This window comes from Lathamus discolor, chromosome 15 (genome assembly GCF_037157495.1).
Source record: "Lathamus discolor isolate bLatDis1 chromosome 15, bLatDis1.hap1, whole genome shotgun sequence".
Lineage (NCBI taxonomy): Eukaryota > Metazoa > Chordata > Aves > Psittaciformes > Psittacidae > Lathamus > Lathamus discolor.
In genome coordinates this window covers 8,127,932-8,142,427 of record NC_088898.1, presented here as the reverse complement: position 1 = coordinate 8,142,427, position 14,496 = coordinate 8,127,932, and the positions used below count along the sequence as shown (strand labels likewise).

The 14,496-nt window shown below is 51.8% G+C and overlaps 2 protein-coding genes across 11 annotated transcripts in view; one reads left to right on the top strand and one right to left on the bottom strand.

Annotated features, from left to right (window-relative positions):
- The window catches only part of ASTN2 (astrotactin 2), a 340,921-nt gene that overhangs the window by 97,070 nt on the left and 229,355 nt on the right, over positions 1–14,496 (bottom strand). The window contains exon 1 of one of the 7 annotated variants that reach the window (XM_065695853.1): positions 4,697–4,865. The exons of the other annotated variants lie outside the window; for them this stretch is intronic. The gene's annotated coding sequence lies outside the window, so the exon portion shown is untranslated. Of the gene's footprint in view, positions 1–4,696; positions 4,866–14,496 lie in introns of those variants that run through there. 7 annotated transcript variants of the gene reach the window in all.
- TRIM32 (tripartite motif containing 32) lies at positions 5,548–13,240 on the top strand. Of its 4 annotated transcripts, none has more exons than XM_065695855.1 (2): positions 5,548–5,609; positions 8,118–13,240. In XM_065695855.1, the coding sequence occupies exon 2, from the start codon at positions 8,185–8,187 to the stop codon at positions 10,126–10,128; it is 1,944 nt and encodes a 647-aa protein (XP_065551927.1). In that variant the 5' UTR covers positions 5,548–5,609; positions 8,118–8,184; the 3' UTR covers positions 10,129–13,240. The 4 variants fall into 4 exon arrangements, with proteins under 4 accessions (XP_065551927.1, XP_065551929.1, XP_065551928.1 ...); XM_065695857.1 differs by lacking the exon at positions 5,548–5,609 and adding an exon at positions 5,703–6,062; XM_065695856.1 differs by lacking the exon at positions 5,548–5,609 and adding an exon at positions 6,073–6,258.

The following is a 14,496-nucleotide window of genomic DNA, read 5'->3' as shown; positions in this document are numbered from 1 at the left end:
TGGTGATCTTGATGGAGACTGTGCTTCCTTCTCTTCCCAACCACATCACCCATCACTCACAGCATCTGAGAGGATTCAGAACTGGGAGGTATTGTCCCTAAAACACACTCCTTTATTCCTAGACCTGCCATTGCAACTGTAGCCCAAGGAGAAGGGATCTGGGTCCCTCTATCTCCTTCTTTCCCACCTCCGAGTTCTGGCTTCCTGCTCAGCTGTCTGCCTGCAAGGAGAGTGCTCAAGGGCCAGCCTGCTCTCCCCACAGGGAACTGGAGAAATCACATATATTCCTGCAGGCTCAATCTCTCTTTTGGTTACCTAAGTCCCTGTACAGCACCCATCAGTGCTGAGGCCCAGCTAAACGGCTGCTTCTGGAACAAAACATGGGCAGCCCAAGCCTATTCCTGGTGAGGCCAAAGGAATATTTGCCATTGGATCAGAGCAAATCAGAACCAGACCCTGCGACATCCCATTGCACTGCCATCCCACTGCGCTGCCATCTCCAGCTGCCAACAGAAACCCTCCTGCTGCTTTCACTGCAAGCTGGGCCCAGTCCAGATTAAGTAAACCCAGCTTTAGGATTCAGATCCACATTGCACAAACCCCATCCAGAACCGGACAACGTCCCAAAGCACTCAAACTGCTCTTGCAAAACCTCTGCTTTACTCCTAGGGAAGGGCTTTGCAGGTGACTGCTTCTGGGTGCTCCAAAGGTCCTGTTCTGGCAGGAGGATGAGGCTTGGCTGCAGGAGCTGCAGCAGCACTGGGGATAAGAGGGCTTCCTTATCAGCCCTTGCATCTGAACATGCTTTCGCTGGTGACTCAGTTGGATTCTGGCAACATCTGTTTGGAAGCGCAGCGCCGCGGATGTGGTTAGATACATCACGGCAACTTGTGGGAGTTATTTGTTTGTCTGAAACATGCATTTAAAAGAAAGAGGGGAAAAACCAATCAACAACAGCACAACACAACAAGTAAAATAACAGCTTCTGCCAAGTGTCAAGCCTGGCCTGAGAGAGGATGAGCAGCGCAGCGTGTGCAGAGGTACCGCTCACCGGCCTGGCTCTGGCTCTGGGCTCCATCAGGGTTTATAACCCCACAGCATGAGGTGATTCCTGTGCAGGGGTCCCTGCTAGGGATGCAGCAGTTGCAGATGTGAGGAAATACTTCCAGTAGCACCTCCTAGTGCCTGGACAAGACAGAAGCACCATAACACCACTGTGGTAACATAACAACAGCACAATACCCAGTCCTTCATACTGGAGTTTGTATTGAGAGCTCCCAGAAGATGATGGATTTCCCAGTGGTCCAGCATTCTAATACAGCACCTCCTCCAGAAGATCCCAAGTCATTCCAAAACTGGGAATCACTCCACTTACCACAAGTACGCAGCCACATCAGGCGTAGGATGTGGTAGCTCTTCAACAGCAGAAAAAGCTTGGAACAAGGAGAGGAGAAGGCTCTCCAGCTGAAGCTGTAGAGGGAATGTCAGGAATAGACCCAGGTGGGGATTCTTCCAGGCTCAGCAGGTTAACCCCACCAACACTGATGGGCTGCTCATCTGGCCCTGATTTAGGACCTGGGCTTTGCATTCCATGCATGGAAGAGGTAATTTTGGTCCACTTCTGCCCTAGTGTCACTGCAGGCAGGGCAGTGGGGATTTACAGCCAACACACATCCACTGGCACAGGCTGCCCATTTATTACCTGGCAGAAAAAGACCCCATTTGTTGGCAAATCCATCGGAAAGGACTCAGAAAGAAAATCAATCCTCATGTTTGCCTGGGAATTTCTCTTGCAGCGAGGTACTGTCAGTGCTGTAACTACCAGGGCTGAGAACAGCCTGGACAGATTTAATGCTGCCCACTGTCTGCGATGGGAAAACACTGCCTGGGACTGCAAGGAAAGTGTTGGTGCAATGTCTAGGGGAGCCAGCAGTGCTGTACTATCACACATGCATCCATGGGTGCAAGAAGCACGGTGCCAGCCCTTGCTGCTGCCCAGGAAATGCCACACCAACAGCAGTTCAGGCTGGCTGTGCCAAACCACCAATGCCATGTCCCACGGAGGATTCACCTATGGACTGTCACCCATCATTTAGGGAATGCCACCAGCCCATGGCACAGCATCCTGTTTGGAAGCATGGGTGAAGGCGTGACCACAGCCTGTGCACACCCCAGAAGGGTGCATGCTGATGCTCATAAGCAACCGCAGATGTGTGTCCATGGGACACCTCGGCTGAGCCCATGGAGCGGCTGAAGGGGTGGCACTGGGGTGCTATGGGACCTGCCATGCATGGCAGCGGGGCAGTTGTGGCCACTGCAGTCCGTGAGGACCTGCTGCCCTCTCGTGGCACCGCGGGAGGATGGCTCCCGGGCTGGAGATGCACCACGGCTCTCTCTGCTGCTGTCACCCCACAGCCCCTCCGATGGGACCTCATCCTGCATGGAGCTCCGGCCTCGGCGTGATGAGTCTGGCAACACAAACTCAGAACACCCTGAGTGCCCACAAGTGATGATCTCCTGAATGTGGCGGTTTGTGACCATTTTTCTCCCCCTCTTATGTCCGGAGAGTCGCAACCACATTCCTGCCTCTGCCCCCCTCTCCCTGCTGATAAACCTAATGCAGTTAAACACAGAACCCTGCACACTCTCAGATCCCCAACACCCAATACAAGCAGTGGCTGGTGAGCTGTGCATGGTGCTTGTGGCTCGGTGGCCCACAGGACCTCTGTGTGCCCCTGGGAGTTCCTCTGCCCTGGGGTGATCCCAAAGGTACCAGCAAGGAGAATCCAGAGGCAGACCATTTCCTCCGCAGGTCAGATGAGCAGGCTCTGCAGTAACCTCAGCTTCAGGTGAGACATTTACAGACTTGCAAGCCTGTGGTACTAAAGGAAAAGGCCAGGAGAGCTTTTAGAGATCACTGATCAACCCCTACGAAGGGGGACGGTGCAGGCATCACCAGTGAGCTTGCTTCATCATAGGAATCAAAGGCCCTGCATGGCCCTCACTGCCTGGAAGTGCAACCAAAGCCTTGCCCTGCTCATCCAACCCTTGGCAGCACCTCACTGCTTGTGCCCCTGCCTCTGAGCCATTGCAGCTCCACAAGGATGGTCCCAGCATCACCAAATTCCTGCCCTGGCCCCCATGGGCTGCTGTGTTAGCCCTGTACCAGCAGCTGGCTCCCTCCCTGCTCCAATGCACCCTCCTCATGCCCATTTCCCATGGGATGGCTGAGATGTCCCAAGCCCTGCTGGCTGGATGGCTGGCCACCAGTGCAGGGCAGCCCCAACCCCACTGCCACGGTGACTGGGGTCCCAGCCTCCCTATCCTTCCTCCTCATGGCACAGGGTCCCCATAATGTACATGCTGAGTAGCATCATCAGCTCATTGTTACCACCTCCAATTAAATCCTGAGGGTCCTTAGTTTCTACCCCAAGATGCATTAAAAGCTTATTTCCTTATTCCTATAGTTATTTTTTCCTCATACTGTTCACTTCCAGGTGTGGGTGACCTCACAAATCCACCACAACACCCTGGTTTAATGCTTACACCTACTTTTATTCCATAGAAAATACACCAGGGGCTGAAAGCGCATTCCCGTCGAGATGCCAAGAACCAGGAGTGAATCCCATGTCCCCTTCTGGGACACAGCACCACCCCCAGGGCACTGCTGGAGCACCCTGTTGAGGTTTGCTGCTCAGGGCCTGAAGCATGGCATGAAATAGGAGACCATAAATCTCACCCATTGCAGCCCTGGTCAGGGTTTGCCTCTGCTCTTGCTGCCTTTGAGTGCATCCGCTGCCCATGTTGCTGATCCCTACTGCTCCTGATCCCTCCGGCTCCTGATTGCTGCTCCTCTTGATCCCTGCTTGGATGTAGGTCCCTTCCAACTTCCATTCTATCCTAGTCTAATTCATTCCATTCAATTTCATGTTATCCTATCCCATTCCATTCCTTCATTCCTACTCTATTCTGGCTACTACCTGGGTACCACTAGGACCAGCAGCGATGCCAGCAGCACTGGGGTGTTCAGAACAAGGCTCCCATGGACCTGCCTGCCCAGGCCTTGCTTCTCCCTGCTCCTGCAAGGAAAGCCCCAAGCCCTGACATTCCTGATGTGCTGTGCACACACCCCTCCCACCCCAGGTCACAGTAAAGCTGGGCTCTGCCATCATGAAGCAGTCTCGTGATGGCCAAGTGAAAGCTGAGTGGGAACAGGACCCACTGTTCCCGGTGTCCTTTGCACCACCATGACCCCAAGAAACACCAGGGCAGAGCTAAACCCCTGCCTCTGACCACTGCTGCCAGCCCCAGGCAGCACAGAGCCTGTCTGATGGGCAGGGGGTCAGAAATCAAGGCTCGAGGGACAAAGAGGGTGGAAGAAGCAGGAGGGAAATGACTGGTTCTATCATCAATGACTGCTGGAAAGATCACCTTTTGCTGCCTCGCAGCGTAAGCAGATGAGGCAATGACAAGGGCAAACCCAAACCCACTCCATTTCCCCATTGCTTCCTGCCTGTGCCACAGCAGCAGCATCAACCACCGGCGACCACTGCAATAAAGGTGTCATTGTACGAACCAGGACGTGCCCTGAGCGGGTCCTCACGCAAGCAACCACAGCTGCCAATGACCGTATTTATGTCACTGACAGTATTTATGTGCTTCACCCGATCAACTGATCACATTTGCTGTTCTGTACCTCAAAATAGGCCTCTTTGTCCTGGGAGCCCAGGGGCTGCTCCAACACAGTGGGAATGGACCAAGAGATGAGTTTTCAACAGGCAACACAAAACATGACCAGTGCTCAGAGTCCTGCTGCAGGGTAGAAGATGGGAAGGGACGGGATCATGAGGGACCAGCACAGAATAAACCAAGAACAGTGAATCCCTGAATCCCAGCCTGGGTTGGGTTGGCAGGGACCTTAAAGCCCATCCAGTTCCAACCCCTGCCACGGGCAGGGACCCCTTCCACTGGAGCAGCTTGCTCCAAGCCCCTGTGTCCAACCTGGCCTTGAGCACTGCCAGGGATGGGGCAGCCACAGCTTCTCTGGGCACCCTGTGCCAGCGCCTCAGCACCCTCACAGGGAAGAGCTTCTGCCTAAGAGCTCAGCTCAGTCTCCCATCACCCCTTGTCCTATCGCTACAGTCCCCGATGAAAATAACCAGACTCAATTAGCTGGCAAAACACCTTCAAACGCATGGAGCCCAGCCCTTCCGTCTGCCTGCCTTTACCGTCCCTGCACACCACAAGCAGGAGCAGGAGGCGCCTGGCTGAGCCGGGAGCGCCCTATGCGGGCAGGTCCTCAACTGCAGCCCCCGGCGGCGGCAGACCCAGGCCCACCAACCACCCTGCGGCCCCACTGCCGCCGCCGCCGAGCTCCCTACCCCGTTTACCCTCCCGGTCCTTCCCCCCCGCCATCCCCTCGGCCTCCCCAGCTCCTCCCTCCGGTCCCCGCTCCGCAGCCTCCACTCCGGACTCCATCTCCCGTCGTGCTCCGCGCCCCGCCGCGCACGTTACGTTACGTTACGTCCCGTCCCGTCCCGACGCGCACGTTACGTCAGTGCGCGGGGCACGCCGGCCAGCCGCGCGCGCGCCCGGGGAGCTGCGGGCAGGTAGGGAGCACCCCGGGCGGGACGCGGCGGCGCCCCCTGGAGGCTGGGCGGGACGCGGCGGCGGCGGCGGCTGCGGGCGGGCCCCCCCCTCCTCTTCCTCCTCCTCCTCCTCCTCCTCCTCCTCCTCCTCCTCTTCCTCCTCTTCCTCCTCTTCCTCCTCTTCCTCCTCTTCCTCCTCCAACCGCCCCTGCGGTGCCCCGGGGCCGGGCCGCGGCTCCATGGGGTGGGAGCCCCGGGGTGGGTCCGCCCCGCCGAGCCCTTGTGGAGGCCGCGGTGGGGCTGTGGAGGGGGTGCGGCTGCGCCCTGCGCGGCTGAGGCGAGGGGTGACCCCCGAGCCCCGCCTGAGCGCTGGGACGGAGCCCCCGGGGCAGATCCTGCTGCTGCCCCCCCCCCCCCCGAGCGTTTGAACGGGGGTGGCCCCAGCCGTCAGTTCGGGGCGCCTCACAGCGCGCGGTGGGTGAAAAGTAAAGGGAGAAATCGCTTTGAGGCTGTCTCGGCGTGTCATGCACCGAGGTTATAGCCGGACCCAGGGCTGAGGCTTCCCCCGGCCCCTGCTCGGCGTCAATGGCACGATGGACACGCATAGGACAAACTTCCATCGGGGCACGAGAGGGAAGCGCAGCAGTAAAGTTAACCTGATGTTGCTGAGGTGCGTGCTGGCATGCCAAGGAAGTGTATGGAAAGAATCTTTGACAAATCGTCTGCCTACAAACCGAACTTAGAACTCAGTAAAACCCCTCTGTCGTTGATACTTGAATGAGAACAGTTGTTTTAAAGCTAGTTTTTGATGTATTTCACGTGTGTTGTATGTAATTCCCTATATCTGGTATCTGTGCTGCTCCCTCATCCTCCCCTAAGTCTTCCAACATATTTCCAAGGAAAATAAGAATAATGGAGCTGGTACCCTGTGTTGCAGTTTTAAAATGCAGATTTCTCCGTCCCTCAGAGGATGGTTTCTGATCTACAGAGCCCAGGCTTCTGCTTCCCTGGCTGAGATAGGAGCCAAGAAGAAAAGGGAAGAGCATTCAGCAGCAGCAAGTGCCAAGCATGTCCCTGCTCCTGTACTCATTGAGCCAGGGATCAGATCCCAGCGTGGGATCAGAGCTGCTGCACCGCTGAATCCCCTCCACAGGCTTTAAAGGACTGTGAGCTGAGGGACTAAAAGGAGTTGTGTAACTCTCGGCATGAACATGAAGAACTTCTCTTCGTTGCAGTTGCCTTCTCCCACTTGAGCAAATGGGAAACTGAACTTTTCTGTTGGAAATGCTCCCAAGGATGAAGCTGGCAAACCCGCAGCAGGGAAGCGAGAATGCTCCATGCACGCAGCCATAGCTCTGGACAAGCTGCCTGTCCACATCCCTCTGTGACCAGCTCTGCAGTTTAAAGACTAACTCTCTCCATCCCCTCCTCTTCCCCTACAAGAAACGTTTCCATCCCCCTTTCTTTTAATAGCTAAGCCATGCAACAGCAACGCTATTGAAACCCAGTCTAGTGAATAACAACAATGATGGGACCCCTGTTCTATTCCTTTTGAACGGCTGCTTCAGTGGGATCTGCTCCCTGCTGGGAGGGAGGTGAGGGTGGAGAAACCTGGATTGAAGCTGAATGGCAACCAGAGTGCTGGAAAACTGAACCAGAAGGGAAGAATGAGGTCAGTGCTGTGAGGCTGAAACCAGGAGACGTTCTATGCAGTTAAGCTAAGTTCAGGAACTAACAATGAGCACTTGGGATGCGTATTAACACATGCTTGGAGTCCTCTGTTAGCTCCATTAGTGCTAATTCCTGCCATTCCACATGGAGCTGTGTTTAATTGGCATGCTGGAGCATGATGCTGCGTGGCAGAGGTTAAAGAAATAACACTGGCATCGAATCTTCACTGTTTGCTTTCAGTATGTACAGTCATTCCCAGAACGAGTGGAAGCTGACAGATCATCCCTCCTAGTTTCCCTTCCTGGCAACTCTACGAAGCCTTGAGGATTTATTTTGGCTATCTAGAAAAAAACGAAGAGTAAAGCAACCACATTTGTTTTGTTAGTTCCCGATGTCACATCTGAATGCAGGTCTCCAGAGGTGATAAATTAATGTCCTCAAGCGTTGCACCATCTGGTTCCTCTTTGGATGCGCAGCATTCTGAATGCTTGGTTTAATCTCTCTGGGTTTCAGTAAATTACGGAAACTCAAGAGGCTTGGCAGCAGGAGATGGGCACCATGAGGAGATGATTCAGTCATCAATATCTATTGGGCTTCCTTATTGCTGCCATTAACACTTCTTTCTGTTCTGCTTAGAAATTTTGCGAGTGAATAGTTCATCACACCAGGAGCTGCAAGTTGGGTTTGGAATTTGCCTACTCTGAGATTAGCTATGACTAATTCATCCTTTCCAAAGGTGGCAATGCTAACTGGGCTGCTTTTTTTCCAGGGTTGGGTGATAAATCAGAAAGAAATTGCATGTATATGTAACTGATGACATAAATCACATTTCCTTTTTTTTTTTTTCTCTCTGGACAGAATTGGAGCACCTTGGAATAGATGCGAGAAGAAGACTTAGTGCTGGGTAAAGCTGCCTTGGAGAGCCATGGCTGCCGCCACTCATCTCAACTCGGATGCACTCCGAGAGGTCCTGGAGTGCCCCATTTGCATGGAATCCTTCACTGAGGAGCACCTGAGACCCAAGCTCTTACACTGCGGGCACACTATCTGCAAACAGTGCTTGGAGAAGCTCCTGGCAAACAGCATTAATGGGATCCGGTGCCCCTTCTGCAGCAAAATCACACGGATCACAAGCTTAGCTCAGATGACCGACAACCTGACTGTGCTGAAAATCATAGACACCACTGGACTGGGAGAAGCAGTGGGTCTTCTCATGTGCAAGGTCTGTGGGAGAAGGTTGCCAAGACACTTCTGCAAGAGCTGCAGCTTGGTTTTATGTGAGCCCTGCAAGGAGTCATCACACATGCCTCAAGGACATAGAGTTGTTGCGATCAAAGAGGCTGCTGAAGAGCGTAGGAGGGAATTTGGGACGAGGCTTGCCAGACTTCGGGAGCTCATGGGTGATCTGCAGAAAAGAAAAGCATCTCTGGAGGGTGTTTCAAGAGACCTGCAGTCTAGGTACAAAGCAGTTCTGCAAGATTACAGCAAAGAAGAGCGCAAGATCCAGGAGGAACTGGTCAGGTCACGCAAGTTCTTCACCAGCTCTTTGTCAGAAGTGGAGAAGGTAAATAATCAGGTCATGGAGGAGCAAGCCTATCTGCTGAACTTAGCAGAAGTGCAGATCATGTCTCGCTGTGACTATTTCCTTGCCAAAATCAAGCAGGGAGATATAGCCCTCTTAGAGGAGGCAGCAGATGAGGAAGAACCAGAACTGACAAACAGTCTTCCAAGGGAGCTGACTCTTCAAGAGGTTGAACTCCTGAAGGTGAGCCATGTGGGACCACTGCAGATCGGGCAGGTGGTGAAGAAGCCCCGCACTGTTAACGTGGAGGAGTCCCTCATGGAAACTGCAGCATCCTCATCGGCATCATTCAGGGAGCCTGACCTGGTGCAAGAGGAGCCCAGCTGCACACCCAGTTCCTCCCCAGCCAAGCCAAGGATGCCTGAAGCAGCCACGAGCATCCAGCAGTGTCACTTCATCAGGAAGATGGGCTCCAAGGGCAGCTTGCCAGGGATGTTTAACCTCCCTGTCAGCCTACACGTCACCCTGCAGGGCGAGGTGCTTGTTGCAGACAGAGGCAACTTCCGAATCCAGGTTTTTACCCGGAAGGGCTTCCTGAAGGAGATCCGCCGGAGCCCCAGCGGAATCGACAGCTTTGTTTTGAGTTTCCTTGGAGCAGACTTACCCAATTTGACACCCCTTTCTGTCACCATGAACTGCCACGGCCTCATAGGTGTGACTGACAGCTACGATAACTCTTTCAAGGTCTACACCATGGATGGCCATTGCGTGGCGTGTCACCGGAGCCAGCTAAGCAAGCCCTGGGGCATCGCTGCTCTGCCTTCGGGCCAGTTCGTAGTGACTGATGTGGAAGGAGGCAAACTCTGGTGTTTCACAGTGGACCGTGGCGTGGGGGTAGTGAAGTACAGCTGCTTATGTAGTGCAGTGCGCCCCAAGTTTGTCACCTGCGATGCTGAAGGGACCATATACTTTACCCAAGGGCTAGGGCTTAACCTGGAGAACCGGCAGTACGAGCACCATTTAGAAGGAGGTTTTTCAATTGGCTCTGTTGGCCCAGATGGGCAGCTGGGACGCCAGATTAGCCACTTCTTCTCTGAGAATGAGGATTTCAGGTGCATAGCTGGGATGTGCGTGGATGCCAGGGGAGACCTCATTGTTGCTGACAGCAGCCGTAAAGAAATCCTGCATTTTCCTAAAGGAGGGGGCTATAACATCTTAATCCGGGAAGGACTCATCTGCCCAGTTGGTATTGCCATTACTCCCAAAGGGCAGCTGCTGGTTCTGGACTGTTGGGATCATTGCATTAAGATCTACAGTTACCACCTGAGAAGATATTCCACCCCTTAAAGGCGTGTCTGTAAACAGAGATTCTTCCAGCCTCGTTGCAATCTGACAGGAACCAGTGTCAAGCATTCAGGAAGATGGTGCCATAACCAAAGGGGGGTCAACATAGAGACCGTTGTGTTTTGTGTTTAGAAACAAAATAGCTTATGTGGTGGTGGTCTGCTTCTTCTTCTGTTTTATATATAAAATCCATACAATAAAGAACAAGTGCCAAGGGAAAGGATCCATCCTGGAGTATTGGTTCCTTGTTAAATGACTGGTCACTCCATAAACCTTCTCACGTCCTTACACCACATCACCTACACTTCCAGCTTCAACTGTTGTATCTTTGTGCCATAAACACTGACTGCTCTAAATCACCTTCCCTCAGAGAACCAGAGGCAATCCTTGCTGTGGAACTCGCAAGGAACTGGGTAACAGTTGTCTGGGCAACTACTTGGGAAAGCAATTTCTGATTGCAGCACTGCATCAACTGAAATAGCCCTCTTAAACTGCGTGGAGAAGGAGCTGTGCTTTCAGACTGGCGAGGGAGGGGTTTCTCTCTGGGTTTTGGGTATTCAGGAGATCACCCCTGTGGTGCCGTTCGTGAACCATGTCTGTTCAACATCAAGTGAGTAGTGGGCAATCGTGGGAGGTTGAGCTGAGCCACAGAACTGCCCTCTGATGGCAACAGGGTTTTTATTACTACTGAGAGTTCTGTTAGGTAGTAGGGGATAAAAAGGGAGGGGGCTAGAGGAAAAAATATAAGGGGGAAGGGAACCTATGGTTGATATTTACTGTTTTATTGTTAAATGTATCCTGGAAACTGGCTTTGGAAGGTATGTCTGGTATCTAAAGCTTTATTGGGAGGTGGGGGGAAAGGGCTGGGGAAATACGTCTATAGTAAATAAGATTCAATGCAACATATTGTACATTCACCTGCACTTCATTATTCTGCATTCCAGACTCTCCCATTTAGCAATAGGCTTCCACTCATCTGCACTTTGTACCTGCAAGCTGCTCACTGCCAAGATGAGGAGGAGAGGGGGGGGCTGTTTTCTGTCTTTAATACTTGGAACCACATCCACTGATGCACTGCTTTTTTTTTTCCCTCCTTGCACAGCAAAACACTACATTCCTCACATACATTTTGTTACAGCACCAGCAGGCTCCAGAGTTCATGTTCATCACGGCTTTGGGCCAAATGAAGCACAAAACTGCAGCTGTGTGAACCAAGGCCCCCACAGTGCTACTCTCCTGGCTGATAAATGTGTACCTCAGTGTGGTGCTGCTTGCCCAGAATAGCTTATTGAAGGAAAGATGCATTTAAATAGGGCACAGTGGTAGCATGTTAATCTGCCACAGATAATAGTTACACTGCAGCGTGTTTATTTGTTGCTATCAACAATGTAGTTGCAAATTTGGGGGCATGACAGACAATCTAAAAGCTGATTTTATGGTGGCTGCCATGCTACAGCAAATTGTTTGCTACTTGTGCTACAACATGGATGCAACAAGTGATTTTTTTTAAGCTCCCATATACTTTCCCCTAATGAAACAGCAAAGTTACATCAGCTTCAGAGGCACTGCAAGCTCCAGCCTGTTGTTTGGCACTTACAAGGTTTGTAGAAGTTCTAGGAGCAGATTTTACTGGGATTTTCTTTCCTCTCCCTGTTTTGCTCAGCCAAAGCACTGAAGAGGCCCAGCACAACACACACCTAGCTGATGGGGGTGCCCCTCCATTGGGGAATCTGCCTATTTCTCTTACTATAACAGGATGGAAAGAGGTTGCGGAGAAGGGAGCAGGAGCTAAGACGCTCCCATGCGAGATGCTGCTGAGGGAGCCCATGGGAGCTGAACCCTCCATGCACTACAACAGGACAAGGGGGAATGGATTTAAACTTGAATAGGGAAGATTGAGCTGAGCTCTTAGGCAGAAGCTCTTCCCTGTGAGGGTGCGGAGGCGCTGGCACAGGGTGCCCAGAGAAGCTGTGGCTGCCCCATCCCTGGCAGTGCTCAAGGCCAGGTTGGACACAGGGGCTTGGAGCAAGCTGCTCCAGTGGAAGGGGTCCCTGCCCGTGGCAGGAGCTGGGGCTGGAAGAGCTTTAAGGTCCCTTCCAACACAAAGCAGTCTGGGATTCTATGATGATTCTATAACACCCCCCACCTCCCCTTTTCGTGTGCTGCTCCTGCATTTGCTGACGCTGCCAACTTGCACATCAGTATTTGCATTCTCTGTTTCTCTTTTTTTGGGTGGGAGGGGCAGTTGCCTGAGGTATCTTACAGCAGTCTGGGGAGCTGATCTCACCTTGCATGTGTGTTTTGGGGAAATGACAACTATTACCAGGCCTTTCTGCAGTTAATTACGTTGTAACTCAAGGCGTTTTTTCCAGTGTTACAGCAATAGCAGTTCCTCTCCTACTGATCTCTTTTCAACATTTCTCCTGTTTCCAAGAACTGCTCCAAGCAGGAAGCTACAATGGACCTGAATAATTGAAGCAATATTATCTATGCTAATATGTACCTCTGTAATTTTCTGTCCACATGGATCTATTTAAGCTCTTTTTTTTGCAATAAACATCACACTACCAGCAATAACAGCTCCTGGAGTGCTTGAAGGGACAGAAAAGCTGGTCCAGTAAACTGAGCAGTTGGTTCCTCCAGCCTGTTCCTGGTTACACAGTTCAAACAAAAGCGTCTGTCATCTGTTTCTCACTCAGATGATCCAAGAGAAATCACACCACCCTGCAAGGCACTGCTAGGGCAGGACACTGCGATCGGCACCTCGGGGTGCTATGTGTTGCCTGTAGCTCTTTGTCTGCTCTTGGCTTTCAAGTGGAAAAGAGGTAAAAGGAGGACCTGAAAACCTGTTGTTCCTCCCGCAGGGTACACACATCCCCTGCTAGAACACAACAGGGACCGTGAGGGGGTTTTGCAGAGCTGTATTTCTCACCCTGGTTCCCTCCCCTCCGATGTTGTGATCATTTGCCAAACAAGATGCACTGGAGTCATTAAGGAGCGTGATGAAATAGTTTGGCTTCTGCTTTCTACCTGGAGAAAGAGCTTGTCTGGTCGTACGTATGTGTTTGGGCTTTAAAGATTGTGTAATAAAGGAGAAATTGATCCAATTAAAAGCGCATTGCAAACGGCTCGTTTTCTTATTAAAAACACTTTATCTCTCCCTTTGGTGGCAGATTGGGTTTTACAGCCACTGGGAATTCAACTTGGGAACACAGTGGCTATGAGACTCCTTTTATGCCATCGGGTTAGGAGGATATATCTGATCTCCTTGGCAGGTCTCACGTAACTTTATCTGATGCTTCCCTACCCACCTCATAAACAAATACTGGAGTTTCCACCTTAATTCATGCTGATACTCCCACAAGGGCAGTATCTTTTCACTGCAGGTGATACCTGATGTTTGAAAGGGCTGGTTCAAATTCACTGGCACTAAATGCTCTGTAACAGGATGTGGAAACCTGGCTGAAAGCTTCCTCATCCGTCCCCCTCATCATCCTCACCATCAAGGGGCTTTCTTCCTCAGCTCTGCCCTGCTGTAGAGGTGACACATTTGCTGGGGCTGGTAGAATCATTTAGGTTGGAAAAGACCTTTAAAATCATTGAATCCAACCATGAACCCAGCACTGCCAAGCCCACCACTAAACCGTGTCCCCAAGTGCCACATCTACACGTAGGAGGGCTGCTGGGAGGATTTACTTATTATTCTGGCTACTTTTGATAAATGCTGCAAATAAACCCTAGCAGAAGCAGTGTGTTTAGGTGGAGCCAAAGGAGAACTAAGCGATTTGCTACTCAGCATTCAAATGGTCCATCAGCAGCATGTGCAGATTCTCCTCTGGTCCCATCATCCAGCTGGGTTTGCTGTGCTGGGTGAAGGATTTTAGCGCTGGGGCTCATCTCACATGTTATGAAGCGGCTCTTTTAGCAGACACCAGTTGCTGGTTTATCAAAGCACACGATGCTTGCAGAACAACTGCCATGCAGGTGCTAGTTCATGAGCAGTTATCATTTCTTAGGGTAGCAGCAACTACGCTGCGAACATTCATTCTGGGCAGCAACCAACAGCCAAGGTCTCTGAAGGGATGGGGGGAGAGCCTGGTTCTTAATCAAAGGGGGCAGAGCTATGGAAGTAGAACCAAAGCCAGATGTTTTGAGTCTTTTCTATTGTATAGCTGAAGTGATTTTTCTGGGTCATTACTCTACGCAAGGATTTAAAGTTATTTCATTCTGCACAACTAATTGCTCGACTTGCCTGGCAATTCTGGATTACAATAGGCAGTGCATGAGGTCATTGAACAGACATATTTTAGACTAAACTAAATTTCACGGCAACCATGAGATTGTTTTTTCCTCCTTGGAACAAAATGTCAG

Bases quoted from the DNA above. Each gene is read 5' to 3' on its own strand.
- TRIM32 (XM_065695855.1), top strand. From the start codon at position 8,185: ATGGCTGCCGCCACTCATCTCAACTCGGATGCACTCCGAGAGGTCCTG.